The sequence below is a fragment of the Pelophylax lessonae genome (genome assembly GCF_965119305.1).
Source record: "Pelophylax lessonae genome assembly, chromosome: 2".
Taxonomy (NCBI): domain Eukaryota; kingdom Metazoa; phylum Chordata; class Amphibia; order Anura; family Ranidae; genus Pelophylax; species Pelophylax lessonae.
In genome coordinates, this window is record NC_138769.1 from 566,627,997 (window position 1) to 566,643,001 (window position 15,005).

The 15,005-nt window shown below is 49.5% G+C and overlaps 1 protein-coding gene across 1 annotated transcript in view; it reads right to left on the reverse strand.

Annotated features, from left to right (window-relative positions):
* BAZ2A (bromodomain adjacent to zinc finger domain 2A) overlaps window positions 1–15,005 on the reverse strand; it is a 121,703-nt gene that overhangs the window by 64,922 nt on the left and 41,776 nt on the right. The window contains exons 8-9 of the mRNA XM_082245174.1: window positions 11,019–11,127; window positions 10,049–10,150 (exon numbers count right to left, since the gene is read on the reverse strand). Coding sequence (XP_082101300.1) covers window positions 10,049–10,150; window positions 11,019–11,127 — 211 coding nt within the window. The remainder of the gene's footprint in view (window positions 1–10,048; window positions 10,151–11,018; window positions 11,128–15,005) is intronic.

Consider the following 15,005-nt stretch of genomic DNA (forward strand, 5'->3'; position numbering starts at 1 on the left):
TTATTTGATTCACATTGTGGGAACACAATTAGGTTGTATGCAGCCACCCATCACAAGACAAGCCATGTATTATTACCTATATGGTGCGTGGGACATCCCTCACTTTTTGTGAAAGCTGAACTCCAGCCAACAGATAAATGCACACATGAAACCCATGTACGGAAGCAGGTTTATCCTACAAATGTTCTATATTTCTTTCCATTCAGTATTGAGATTTACACAGCTCTTCAATAGAGCACAGACTTTATTATTCTTTGTTAAAGTTAAAGTGATTGTGGGGGCGTGGTCTGGACATGGACGGCTGAGGTTGTGCTTTCACTGAGCTCCGTGCCTGTCCGACCCTTACCCGGCCGACGTTCACTGCTGACGCCCGGGATGAGATCAGCGAGGCGCAGGAGGTCAAGGGGAACGGCTGGACCACCGAATACACCCCGCCGGAACCCGGTTCGTGGAGCTATTCAGCACTTTTTCTCTCCTACACCGGCTCCCGCCGCCGCCTCCAACATGGCGGCTGCACGCTCTCCCCCTCTGCAGGATGCGAGCCCTCCTCCGGCATCGCCGGCTTCCGCCGCTGCCTCGGAAACCCTGTTGGACACTCCGGCTGCCTTTGGAGCCCCGGGACCCAGCCCTTCCCATACGACTACCCAAGTGGAGGTGGACTCTGAACTCCGCGCCCTGTTGCGCGCCCTCCCCACAAAGGCCGACATCGAGGCGATCGTGGGTTGCCTGGAAGCGAAACACCGCCAAGAGGTGACCGCGGTCCGGGCTGAGGTACAGACTGTAGCTGATCGGGTATCGGCGGGGGAGACCACCATACAGGCTATGGAGGGACGCCTGGCCTCGGTGGAGGCTGCACTGCGGTCCCAGGAGGAGGTGACCATTGCCATGCAGATCCATATGGAGGATCTGGAGGACCGCAGTCGGCGGAACAATGTCCGGATTAAGGGCCTGCCCGAGGCCACGGGTGCTGATGACCTTCCGGCCACGGTCACCGCGATCTTTGCGCAGCTATTGGGGGAAGATTTACCCCCCCGCATGGACTTTGACCGCCTGCACAGAGCGCTGGGCCCGCGTTCTTCGGACCCGGACAGGCCACGTGACGTACTGTGCCGCCTGCATAGGTTTGCCCACCGTGAACTTATCATCCGGAAAGCATGGGATGTGGGCACCCTGGACTTTGATGGAGCGGCCCTCAAGTTGATGCCGGACCTCTCCAGGGCCACGTTGTACCGCAGGGCCTTGCTGAGACCTCTACTGGACCTGGCTCGCCGCAGTGGCGTCACCTACAGATGGGGATACCCGCTTTCTGTCACCTTCCGCAAGCCGAACTCCTCCTTCACACTCCGCTCCCGAGCGGAGCTCCCTGCGCTCTTTGCCTTTTTGGAGGCTGACCCTATTCAGGTACCCAACTGGCTCCTTCTACTGCCCAGGCCGTCGGATCGCAGGCCACCTTCCTCCGGAGGCTTTCTGGGATCTCCCCGTCCTCAACGCTCCAGACGGAACTCCAGGCCCCGGGCGCCGGAAGCACGTAGAGAACCTTGAATGTATTTACCCTTCGTCCCGGGCACCCTCTGATGCCCCGAAGCACCTCGTCAGCTGGCTGAACTGATCCCTGGTCCCTTCACCTTGCCCTGCAGATGACGGCTTGACTCAGGTTTGCTTGTTGATGGTAACCCCCCCCCTCTTTTTTTTTTTTTTTTTTTGTTTTCTGTTCGGGCTGTGCCTCCCCGCAGATGCCCCTGCTTCGCCTGCCTGCATGGACTGGCCTTGCTGCCCCCCCACTGACTGGCAATTACTTCACCCGCTGCTCCCACTGTCCGAGGCGGGGGGGTGCTAGGTCCGGGCACTGCCAAGACTGACGTCATGGACCGTTCTATTGTCCCCACTTTGGGTGCCCGCAGCTGCTGCAGCCTGCACTGCCATCCGCAGTGCTGTACATGGAGTCCCAGGGGTGGTTACCTGGGGGGGTCGCCTGTGGGCTCCCCGTGGGTTGTGTGGGGTGGGGAGGGGGATTGGGGTGACCTGCTGTGGGGACCTGCACTTGTTCTTATGGGGATCTGTTACCGGGGACGTTATGTTCTTATTGTTATTGTTTATTGCACTGTTCGCTCCTGCGATCCTCGCATGCCCCAGAGCGGGGGGGGTCCTCTGACCCCTGGTCTTTTGTGGGCCACTTAGCGATGATGCAGTTGGCTGTGATTACACTACCTGTTTTCATTATGTGCCTTAGATGCTGCTGTGGGTACTAGACTTGCCCTGAGGGGCCCTCGGTCTGCCCCCTCCACTTCCAGACACGCTGCTTTTCCTCGCTTCTGTTTCTGACGTCTATCCTACATACCATACTTACTAATGGGTCTCTCTCTCTCATGACGGTATCCTGTCTCCCTCGCCTCCTACTCTCTACTCTCCCTCCTATACACGTACACAGTGCCGGGTGGGCCGGACAGCCGGACTCGGGTTCCATTTTTCCTGGGTTTTTTTTTTTTTCTCTTTTTTGTACTTCCTGGTCTGTCCTTCTCCAACCCCCGACCCCCAGTAGGTTGACGCCTGGTGGGCTCCGTGCCTCCTGGCGCTCGTGCAGTAATTTCTGCTCTCTAGTTTTGCTATCTCCTCCCCTCCTCTGCTTCTTTCTCCCTCTCGCACTCTCTCTATCCCCTCCTACTCCCATTCTTGTTTACTCCTGATCTTTGCCCCTTCCCACCCCCCTCCCTTTGTGTGTACCCCCCGCTCCGTACGGGCCCATGGACGCCATTCATATTGTTTCTTTGAACGCCAAGGGGCTCAACGTCCCCGAGAAACGGAAAGTCCTCCTCAATGAACTTCGCCGCAGTAAGGCGGATGTAGCGTTCATTCAGGAGACCCACTTTCGGGACGATCGCCTTCCACTCCTTAAGAACCGTTTCTATCCCTTTGCATACCATGCCACTAACCCTGTGGCGAAATCTAAGGGAGTCTCGATCCTCCTCTCTGCTAAAGCTCCCTGGCATTGTGAAGGAACGCTGGTGGACCCTGCGGGCCGTTATCTGTTTTTGAAAGGGACTCTGGGCCCAGCTCGCCTCACCTTCGCGTGCGTGTACGCTCCTAACGAGGGACAGGCCTCATTCATGGTGGGCGTTCTGGAGAAATTGAACGCGTTTCAGGAGGGACAACTCGTTCTGGGGGGAGACCTCAACCTGCCGCTAGTGCCTGATGTAGATACCTCCTCGGGGACGTCCTCGATTCCCCACGGACACCGGAAGAGGTTTTTGCAAGCCCTCCACGGTGCACAGCTGGTGGATGTCTGGAGACTCCAGCATGGGGGGGAGCGGGACTACTCGTTCTATTCCCCACCCCATCAGACATACTCCCGTATCGATTATTTCTTGGTGCCACACCGCCAACTCCACGCGGTGCGGTCCACCTCGATAGGATCCATCACCTTTTCAGATCACGCGCCCGTCTCCCTGACCTACTCCCTGACTGAGGGGTCGGAGCTGGGGTCCAGGGTGTGGCGTTTGAGCGATTCGCTCCTCCAGAACGCCGAGGTACAAGCGGAGGTTCAACACGAGCTTTCTGAGTTCTTTCGGGTAAATGTCCCGGACGACTGTGACGCGGGCATGATATGGGAGGCCCACAAGACAGTGGTGCGGGGACTTTTTATTAAACACGGCTCCCGTCTCAAGAAACAGCGCCAGCAGCTACTGGAGCGACTGTTGGACGAGATCCATGCCCTGGAAATTAGACATAAGCGTTCCTTTTCGAGAGAATTGGAACTGGAATTGATTGCACTCCGCCAAAAGGTTCAGGACATCCTCTTTATGAAGGCTAAAGCTGACTTGCAGAGGGCCCGTCAGAAGTTCTATCTTTCTGGCGACAAATGTGGCCGGCTGCTGGCGTCCTCCATTCGGGCGCAGAGGTTGGCTAATTACGTCCCACACATTCTGTCCCCGTCGGGGCAGCGGGTTGCTCTCCCGAAACAGATCGCCGCGACCTTTCGCGACTTTTTCTCCACCTTATACAACCTCCCCCCCTCAGTGTCCCCCCGCATCTCATCTAGAGGAATATATCGCCTCAGCGCACTTGCCCTCCCTTGCGGCAGAAGACTGAGTCGCTGGAATCCCCGATCACGCTGCTGGAGTTGCAGGGCGCTCTAGGCTCCTGTAAGGCGGGTAAGGCCCCAGGGCCCGACGGCTTCACACTCCCCTACTTCACCACTTTCCTACCCACCCTCGGCCCTCACTGGGTGAAGTGGCTCAACCTTCTGGGATCTGGGGAGTCTGCCTTCCCGAGGGACTCCCTTAGGGCACACATCTCCCTCATCCCGAAGGAAGGAAAGGACCCCTCAGCCTGCGCCAGTTATCGCCCGATCTCATTATTAAATGTGGACCTGAAAGTGTTCGCTAAAATCTTGGCGAATCGACTTGGACCTTACATGTCCCGTTTAGTCCATTTGGACCAGGTCGGCTTTATACCATCCAGGGAAGCTCGTGATAACACGACCAAGGTCCTCAACCTCATCCATGTTGCCCGGTCCACTAATACCCCTTGCGTTTTCCTGAACACGGATGCCGAAAAGGCCTTCGACCGGGTCAGCTGGAGGTTTATGACGTCCACCTTGCGTACTGTGGGCCTCGGTGCCACCATGCTGTCCTGGATTGGACATCTCTACTCGAACCCGACTGCGCAGGTGAAGTGCAATGGAGTCCTCTCAGACTCTTTCTCGATCTCCAATGGCACTCGTCAGGGCTGCCCTCTCTCCCCCCTTCTCTTCGCCCTCTCCCTGGAGCCCTTTCTGTGTAGGGTGAGGGCGAACCCGGACATCACCGGACTTACCGTTGGGGACTTTGAATGTAAGGTCTCTGCATACGCGGACGACCTGATGTTTTCCTTGACCAACCCTGTCGTCTCTGCGCCTAACCTTCTCAAGGAGTTGACGCTATACGGTACGCATGCTAACCTGAAGATCAACCTCGGTAAGTCAGAGGCGATGGGGGTCGCTATCCCCCCGACCTTAATGGCCACCATTTCTTCCTCGCTGCCTTTCCGCTGGACCAAAGGGACGCTTACGTACCTGGGCACCCGTATAGCGCCGATTATCTCGCAGCTTTACGAGCTCAACTTCGCCCCACTGCTCGTCACGGTCCGCCGCCTCCTTGAGGCCTGGTCGACCGGCCTTCACTCCTGGTTCGGGAGGTGCAACCTGCTGAAGATGACGGTCCTCCCTAAGGTTTTGTACCTGCTTCAGGCTCTCCCAATCAAACTTCCATCTGCCTTTTTTAAACAGCTGCACTCTCTCTTTGTACGGTTCATCTGGGCCACGGGTGCCCCACGCTTGTCCCGGGCACTTTTGACGTTACCCAAGCACTGTGGCGGCCTGGCCCTGCCGGATGTGCACAAATATTACTTGGCGACGCACCTCGGTCGCCTTCTCGACTGGCGCAGGCACTCCACATACAAGTTGTGGGTTGGCCTGGAACTGGCGCAATCTACGATACCCCTAGGGGGCGCCCCCTGGTGTAAGGGGCACTGGCCACCTGCTCTGGTATCCCACCCTACGATTGGGGTTACCCTCTCTGTGTTGTCCCCGGTAATCCTTAACCCTGCTATTTCTTCTGCAACTTCCCCGCTGTTTCCGATTTTGGGGAATCCGGCGTTCTCTCTGGGCCTGATAGATCGGACGTTCCAACCGCTGGTTGACCGTGATAAGAGAGTGGCTTCTCGCTTTACGTGTCCAGGTGGCTGGCCCTCCATAGCGGAACTGTCAGACCCGACGGGGCACTTTGCCCTTACCTTTTGGCCGGCTGTGCAATTACACCACTTTCTCCTTTCCCTCCCGGAACCTGACCTTTTCAACAGGGAATTGACCCCTTTTGAGGAACTTTGCGAAGGTGAGGGAATGCTCCCACACACACTGTCTCAGGCTTATCACCTCCTGATCTCCCCGCCGGAGGATTTCACCCCTCCTTTCCTTTCCAAATGGGAACAGGATCTCCAGATTTCTCTCTCACCGACGCAGAAGCTCAACATCTGCACAATAGCTTTAAAGACGCCGACCTGTACCAGACTGCAGGAGTCCAACTATAAGTTACTCACCAGGTGGTACAGGGTCCCTTCCCGTCTGAGCAAAATCTTTCCGGGGACCTCCGATACCTGTTGGCGCTGTCAGGAAGACAGGGGTACCCTGCTTCATGTATTCTGGTCCTGCCCGAAACTGCGAGACTTTTGGACCGCGGTGGGCTCCCTACTACGTGATCTGACCGAACATACTATTCCGGACACGCCGGAATTTTTCCTCTTACAACGCACCAGCATCCCCCTGAGGAAATATAAACTTTCTATTGTGCCCCATGTCCTCTGTGCGGCTAAATCCTGCATTCCGCAGTACTGGAAGACCTCCCGATCGCCCACCATCAGGGACTGCATGCGGAGGCTGGTCGAGGTGAACAGACTGGAAGATCTGACCCTTACAGCGCTCCACCAGCGTGAGAAGTATGAGAAGGTATGGGGATACTGGAGGGTTTTCGTCCTGTCAGAACGGGGAACTTCTCTGTTGGGCTCCTGAGTCTGGTCGAGAAAGTCGTCCCCGGAGGGAGTGATCCCCGGGATCCGGTGCGGAGCGGTCCCCCCCCCGCCTCCCCCTCTTTTCCCCTTCCTTCCCCCCCTCCCCCCTATCCCCTTGCCCCCCCCCTGTCGATGTGTGTTTGTCCCCCACTCTGCCTGTCCTCTTCTTTCTCTTTCCTGCCCTTTCTTTTATCTCTCTAATGCTGTCTTAGCCTTATTTCCTAAACCTTGAACTGGAACTGTGCTGCGCAGACGATGAGTCTGCATTGGTCACTGTCACTTATTTGGTACTAGCGCACAACAACCTTGCATACCTCCACATGGGCCTAGTGCCCCGGAAACTTGATTATTTGTATTTGTCGATGCTTATATGACACACTTGTTTTCCTCTGTTGATGCTCCCGTATTTGTCCTGACCTTTGCACTAACAGCACGTATGTGCGTGCTTTCTTTCTATTTACTTGGTACTTGCCTCGGTGATTTACATGTTTTTGGTTATATTACACTGTACTGTACATCTGGTTCAACTTTTACAATAAAATCATATTTGAAAAAAAAAGTTAAAGTGATTGTAAACACACTTTAAATACTTTTACCTATAGGTAAGGTAAATATATTAAGTATATTAAGGCTTACCTGTAGGTGCTATAAATATCTCCTAAACTTGCACCGTTTAGGAGATATTTACAGTGCATGCAGCCGATGACTTATCGGCGAATGCGCTCTCAAGGAACGGCCACCCATGCTGTTCCTTCAGAGCCCAGTGCCGTGAACGGTGGATCCCGTGCGCATGCGCGGGAGTGATGTAATTGCGCCTCCGGCCAATCAGATGGCCGGAGGACGCGATCCAGGAAGCAGGACGGCCGATCATGTCGGCCGTCCTGTCGGCACTGCGGGGGCTTAGTTTTTAGGTAAGTACTTCATAATGAGCTAGTATGTGATGCATACTAGCTCATTATGCCTTTGTCTTTATAGGTTTTTTTTTTACTTTTTTTCCCCAGAGGGTTTACTTCCTCTAAGCTGGCCATACACCTGTAGAATTTCGAAAACTTGTTTCCGAAACGTTTGTTCCCATGTTTAGCAAGGACAACAATCATTTTTAACTACAGCGCCAAGAAATGTCAAAGGAGTAGAATAGAAAACATCATGATCAAACAAAATTCTAAGGGTCCTTTCACACGGCCGCTCCGTGTGAAAGGTCCGCTGCGGGACTTTTTTTTTTTCCACGGAGCGGATGACATTTGTGTCATCCGCTCCGTGTGCCCGCATATCATCCCATCCATTTGCGGATGATATGCGGACATAATGTAAGTATATGGCACTGCGGATGACACCGCTGACATCCGATTTTCCTTCCTTTCCGTTTTTTACACGGAAGAAAAAATGGGGTTCTGTTCCATTCGTAAAAACGGAACAGAACTGAAAGGAGGAAAATCTGGTGTCAGCGGATGGTATTCCGCTGACACCCGCAGTGCCATTCACTTACATTATGTCCGCAAATCATCCGCAAACGGATGGGATGATTTGCGGACACACGGAGCGGCCGTGGGAAAGGACCCTAACAGTAAATTATGTTTTCATTTGCCAAAACACAGTACATCTTGTAATGAAAACGGTTGCACCTGGGATTTTATTTAAATAACAGTCTGGTTGAAATTTTAAAGTGGTTCTAAAGGCAAGATTTTTTATTTATTTATTTTAAATCTTAAAGCGGATCTTCACTGCATCGGAGCACCACAAACCAAAAACATTATTTAATTAATTTTTAATATTCAAACCACCCCCCCCCCCCCCCCCCAATCCATCCATTTTACCATGCTTTATTTTGGTGAAAAATCCCTTTGAAAAACAAACCCTAACATTTCTGGCCGTGACCATCTTGAGTAAGGGAAATGGTCATGTAGCATTTACTTCCTGCCCTTAGCTCAAGTATGCATGCAGTAGATTGTGCTGCACTGAGAAAACCCCTCCTCCTCTCCTCCCCTCCTGAACAATCCTTGCTAGGCAGGAAACCAGGAAGTAACTTAAGGAATGTAAAAAAACAGTTTAACAAGTAAATATGATACACTTTCCTATCTATCTATTTACTAATGCTAGCATAGCAGCGTAAGGATTAAAAATAATTCATGTTGATTGGGAGAGTGAAGTTCCACTATAATGCATTCCCTGTAATAAAGTACAAAAATGTCTCAAATTGGGTCCAATTAGCCATTTTCCCTCCCCGGTGTTATGTGACTCGTTAGTGTTACAAGGTCTACGGCATAAATGGGGAGAGCAGGTGTGTTAAATTAGGTGTTCTAGCTCTCACTCGCTCATATTGGTCACTGGAAGTTCAACATGGCACCTCATGGTAAAGAACTCTCGGAGGATCTGAAAAAAAAGAATTGTTGCTGTACATAAGGATGGCCTAGGCTATAAGAAGATAGCCAAGATCCTGACAGCGGTTTAGCAGGACAGGTTCCACTCAGAAAAAGCCTCGCCATGGTCGACCAAAGAAGTTGAATGCACGTGCTCAGCGTCCTATCCAGAGGTGGTCTTTTGGAAATAGACGTATGAGTGCTGCCATCATTGCTGCAGAGGTTGAAGGGGTGGGGGGCCAGCATGTCAGTGCTCAGATCATACACCACACACTGCATCAAATTGGTCTGCATGGCTGTCGTCCCAGAAGGAAGCCTCTTCTAAAGATGATGCACAAGAAAGCCCACAAACATTCAGTTTGCTGAAGACAAGCAGACTAAGGACATGGATTACTAGATCCATGTCCTTTGGTCTGATGAGACCAAGATAAACTTTTTTTGTTCAGATGGTGTCAAGCGTGTGTGGCGGCAACAAGATCAGGAGTACAAAGATAAGTGTGTCTTGCCTACAGTCAAGCATGGTGGTGGGAGTGTCATGGTCTGGGGCTGCATGAGTGCTGCCGGCACTGAGGAGCTACAGTTCATTGAGGGAACCATGAATGCCAACATGTACTGTGACATGCTGAAGCAGAGCATGATTCCCCTCCCTTCGGAGATTGGGCCGCAGGGCAGTATTCCAACATGATAACAACCCCAAACACACCTCCAAGATGACTTGCTAAAGAAGCTGAGGGTAAACTTAGGGGTGTACTCACTTTTGTTGCCAGCGATTTGGACATTAATGGCTGTGTGTTGGGTTATTTTGAGGGGACAGCACATTTACACTGTTATACAAGCTGTACACTTACTACTTTATATTGTCATAAAGTGTTATTTCTTCAGTGCTTGACAAAGCCTTTTGTCAGCACGTGAACACATTACTAGCTCAGTGAGCTGTTTCTTACTCTAACAGCCTGAGCTGTATTGTACAGTGGATTGCAAGAGGCTGATAAGTAGAAGTACTTACACTGCTAGCCCGTATAGAAAATATAAATTAAACTATCATACCAATAAATAACTTCATAATTTTGGATATACATACATATACACACATTTCCATTATCCAAAAAAATGAGTATCTTCAAAAACCATCCTGTGAGAGAAAAACTTACTTCTGAAGTGTGTCGCTCTTCATAGAAGTCTCCAACAGGCATCCGGGGACTGAAACTAAAGTGCTCTCTGCGGACGAAGGGGCCAGAATTCTTAGAGAGATACTGCACAGGAAGAACACAGAAAGAAAAACATAGGTAAAAATGCATGATAATGTGGACCAATTTTGTAATTTAGTTGCATAAAACCGATAATGACTATATACTGTACACCATAACATTGCCGAATCTTTGAGAAATTTGTGCTCCTTTGACTGCCAAGTCCGGATAGTGGCTAAAAATATTCAGTTTTATTCTGCCTAATATCAGCATGAGCTGTGAGTTTTTGATGCTCAGAAATTCGATTTTCATTCTAGTGCAATAAGATTAGCGAATTGCTCATTCTCTACCTCATACATGCACAAAACATCTTGTATTCTTTTCACCAAATACAAGGCGTTCACTTTAACATCTATTTTCACATAGCAATGAACAGGTAAGTAAGCATATGAATGGACCAAACATGGGGTGCTCACTTAAGATTAGAAAACAAAGAACCAACTTATTGGTCAAATATGGAAAAGTAGCAATTTGATGATTCTCCTCAATTTATGCATGCAGAGGTGTTCAAGAAAAAAAAAATCATGCAATTCATATATCCCGATTGCCTGGATTCTTTAGAGCAGTAGTCCTCAACTCCAGTCCTCAGGGCACACTAACATGCCAGGTTTGCAAGATAACTAAATTACATCACAGGTGATCTCATTTGCTGCTCAGTGATAGCAGTATTCTAGTCTGCATCTCCCCAAGGTAATACTTAAAATCTGGCCTGTTAGTGGGCCCCGAGCACCGGAGATGAGGACCACTGCTTTAGAGATCACATTTGCAAATTTTTACTCAAGGTGCATACCCAGAGTCCAGCTATTGTACTGTATATTTCCACTGTAAAAGGTTTTAATGATGAGGGTCAAATAACACAGAAGATCACACTCACCTTAATGACTTCAGGAAACTGTTTCATTCTTTTACCACAAGGAGCATAATACCAGGTCTCCCCCTGCCAGCGATGACTGCCTTTCCTTATCCGAACTTCACGCTTCCATCTAGACAAAGAAAATAGCACGTTCATCAATTTTAGAGAGAGCCCAAAGCGCACAAAAATATTAAAACGCAACTTGAATATATTATGGATCCTCAAATTTTAATTAAATGTCACTAGTTTATATTTGTACTTGTGTTAAAGTAATGTCTCAAATGCAGGTTATAGAGAAGCAATTGAAATTTCTTAGATGCTAAAAGAAAACCCAAGAAGTAAATTGATTAAGCTTAATGGAGACCTAGATTACATCTAGCTTACAGTTTATAATGCAATGCCCCATCCCTTTTAATGTTCAAAAATAAATAAATATGTCTACAACCAGGTTTAAAGTCTATATTTGCCCAGAGTTGGGCTTTAAAGCAGAGCTGTAGTGAGTTCTGCTGTACTTGTCATAATGTGCAAGTGGGACAGAGTCATCTGTTTGCTCTACTCTAGTACAGACAGGTTAGAGCTGTCCCTTCACTGTTCTCTTCTCTCAGTTTTATTCTGGGATTTTATCACACCTTTACTGCCATTAAAGTGAACCTGTGCCCACACCTTGTACACTAAAGTATTCTGAACAAACAGTTTAGCTCTCATTTATGAATGAAACTATAAATATTGTTAATAAATTAATCCCCAAAGTTCACAGAGCAGAATCTTAGCAGCCTGCAAGTCCTTCAATGTAAATGCATAGTTGGTGTTTTTAAACTGAAAGAAACAGACTTTTGTGTCACTGTTATGAGGTTTTAAAAATGAATTGCTTGACTTTAAAAGCAGCTAGGAGAGGCTGGAGTGTTTTGATTTTTAAAGCTTTTTCGGTCTGTTAAAAAAATGTAAATTGTTTAAAGCAGAACTTGAGGCCCCCCCCCACAAGCTTTGCCACTTTTTTTGGTGGGGGGGGGGGGGTAGGATGGAGGAGGAGTGCAAGAATCCAAAACATTCTATTCAATTTATATAACATTTTTCTAAAGCCTTCACTTGTTTGGTAGGTTTCCCCATTATCTGTGTGCCACTGGTGGGGATTTTCTTTAATTTCCTGTTCTTTAGACACAAAACAAAATCTCTTCAAAGTGAGGGAAATCCTCTCTCATATCTTTGTCCCTGAGCCACATGTATGCCCATTTGAAGATTTCCTCTATATTCTCACTAGAACTTACATTTCTGGATTTTCTCTCCCTTTAAACCCTGTAACACAGATTGTGTACCTGCTTGGGAGATTTACCCTGACAAAAAAAACCTGACAGGGTTTAAATTCTCACCACTCTAACCAAAAAAATGGATTTTTGTAAAATCTTACCGTAAAATCCTTTTCTCTTAGCTCATCGACAGACGTAGTCCTCGGTGATACACCACCTTCGGGTTATGTTACCTCCGCAGGAGCAGGACTAGACAGGAAATTAAAAAAGCTCTGGCCACACCCCAGGGGCAGTCCCAGAGGGTATATCCTCTCTCTCCCTGCCTCAGCAAATCAGTTATGTGAAAAAGCAGTGCTTAGAGAATTTAACCCAACCCAACTTCAAAACAGAGGGGCGGGGACTACGTCTGTCGATGAGCTAAGAGAAAAGGATTTTACGGTAAGATTTTACAAAAATCCATTTTTCTCTAGCGCTCATCGACAGACGTAGTCCTCGGTGATACACCACCTTCGGGACGTCCCAGAGCAGTATCACAACTGAGGGGTGGGAAAATGGAAATCAATCCCAATCTAGAAGGCCCAACCGGTGCCAACTAGAAGTTTACAATGCTCATCCTTAATGATGAGACTCAACCAAAAAAAGAGAAAACAATTTTTTTTTTTTTTTTTTTCAAACAGAAAAAAACCCTCGAGGTAGACCACCGGTCTCCTCAAATTGCGGCCTGCAAAACCTTGCGGCCAAATGAGGCATCCGCCGATGCCGTCACATCAATTTTATAGAATTTTGTAAAGGTATGTACCGACGACCAGGTGGCCGCCTTACATACCTGGACCACTGACGCCTGATGGCGAAAGGCCCAGGAAGTACTGAGCGCTCGAGTGGAGTGCGCCCTAACAGGGAACGGAGGACTCTGACCCTTAATAGAATAAGCCTGTACCACCGTCTGTCTAATCCATTTGGCAATGGTCGCGGCAGATGCAGGCAAACCCTTTCTGGGGCCATCCGTGATCACAAAAAGTGAATCCGTCTTACGGAATGATTCCGTAGCTTTCAGGTATACCCTGATTGCCCGAACCACATCTAAGGAATGCAACGCATGTTCCCGATGATGCTTGGGCTGAGGACACAAGGAAGGTAGTACAATATCTTCATTCAGATGAAAATCTGAAACCACCTTGGGAAGAAAAGATGGCTTAGGATGAAGTACTACCTTATCCCTATGAATCACTAGGTATGGTGACTGGCATGATAATGCAGCCAGTTCTGACACCCTGCGAGCAGAAGTAATAGCCACCAAGAAGGCCACCTTCTGGGATAGAGTAAGCAAGGGAATCTCCCTGATGTTTTCAAAGGGAGGTTTCTGTAGAACCGACAAAACCAAATTAAGATCCCAGGGCGGTAAGGGCGCGCGGACTGGAGGAGCCAGGTGCCGCACCCCCTGGATGAAATTCCGCACCAAGGATTTGGTAGCTAAAGGCTTCTGAAAGAAGATTGCTAATGCTGAAACTTGACCCTTGATGGTGCTCAAGGCTAGCTTCTGCTCAACCCCTTGTTGCAAAAAGGCCAATATTCGAGTCACCGAATAGGTACGTGGAGGAAATCCTAAAGATTCGCACCACGCAATATAAGTCTTCTATGTGTGATAATAGACTTTGCTGGAAGTCGCTTTCCTTGCTTTAATAAGGGTAGGAATGACTGAAGTAGACAAACCTCTGTCCTTCAGTACTTGGGTCTCAATGGCCAGGCCATTAAAACCAGCGACTGTAAAGCACGAAGGTAAATTGGTCCTTGAGACCACAGACACTCCCTGAGACGAAGTTCCCACGGAACGTCTGCGACTAACATGTCCAAGTCGGCCAGGCCGGCTTGAGGAGGCCAGCCTAGAATTTCTAGGACCACTGGCGCTGATTGGATCTGAACCAGGCGTCCCTAGAGGTATCTGGCCCCGACCATCCGAGAAAGTCTGGTCGTTTTCTGTTCCCACACATTTATCAGATACCTGATTGCTATCAGGAAGGGTGATCCTTTCTGGTTGAACCTCAGGGACCGAAGTCACCCGACTAGAGGCTACTTGGCCTATCTGGTCAACCAGATCCGATTCCTGTGAGGTATCGGGACTAATCTTAGGAAAAGGTAAAGGAAAAGATCTTTTCAGGGAACGGTAACTACCGCTTCCTGTGGTACTTAAATGTTGGAAGGGAAGAATCGCACCGGTAGTAGTGGTAGATGCTCGATCTAATGTCCTGAATACCGGTGAAAACGTCCCCCCACCCTGAAACCGGGTGGGGGCGCACCTTCAGGCTGTGTACTCCTTTGCTTCGGGTTTGGCTGGGTTGGTCCCCTTCTTGAACCCTCCTGGAGGAGTCTTGCCTTTCCCGCTAGTACCAGCCGGGCGCCCTTTATGGGCGGTAAAGAAAGGTCCTCGCTTGTTGCGAGGTCCCTTAGCTTTTGCAGCCTGTGGCAAAAAAGTGCTCTTGCCCCCAGTGGCATCCTTAATGATTTCATCTAGGTTGGCTCCAAATAGACGATTCCCCTGAAAGGGGAGATTGGTCAAGGTCTTTTTGGAACCTAGGTCAGCTGACCAGCATTTTAACCACAGCACACGTCTGAGGATCACTGCTAACTTAGATGCATGCCCTAATAGGGGAGTAGTGTCCAAGGCTGCGTCACAGATAAACCGTAGCCCTTGTATGATCTGTTCCATCAAATCAGATGTCTCCTGGGGAATATCTTTTCCCCTAAGATCTTGGCGTACCATTTTCGC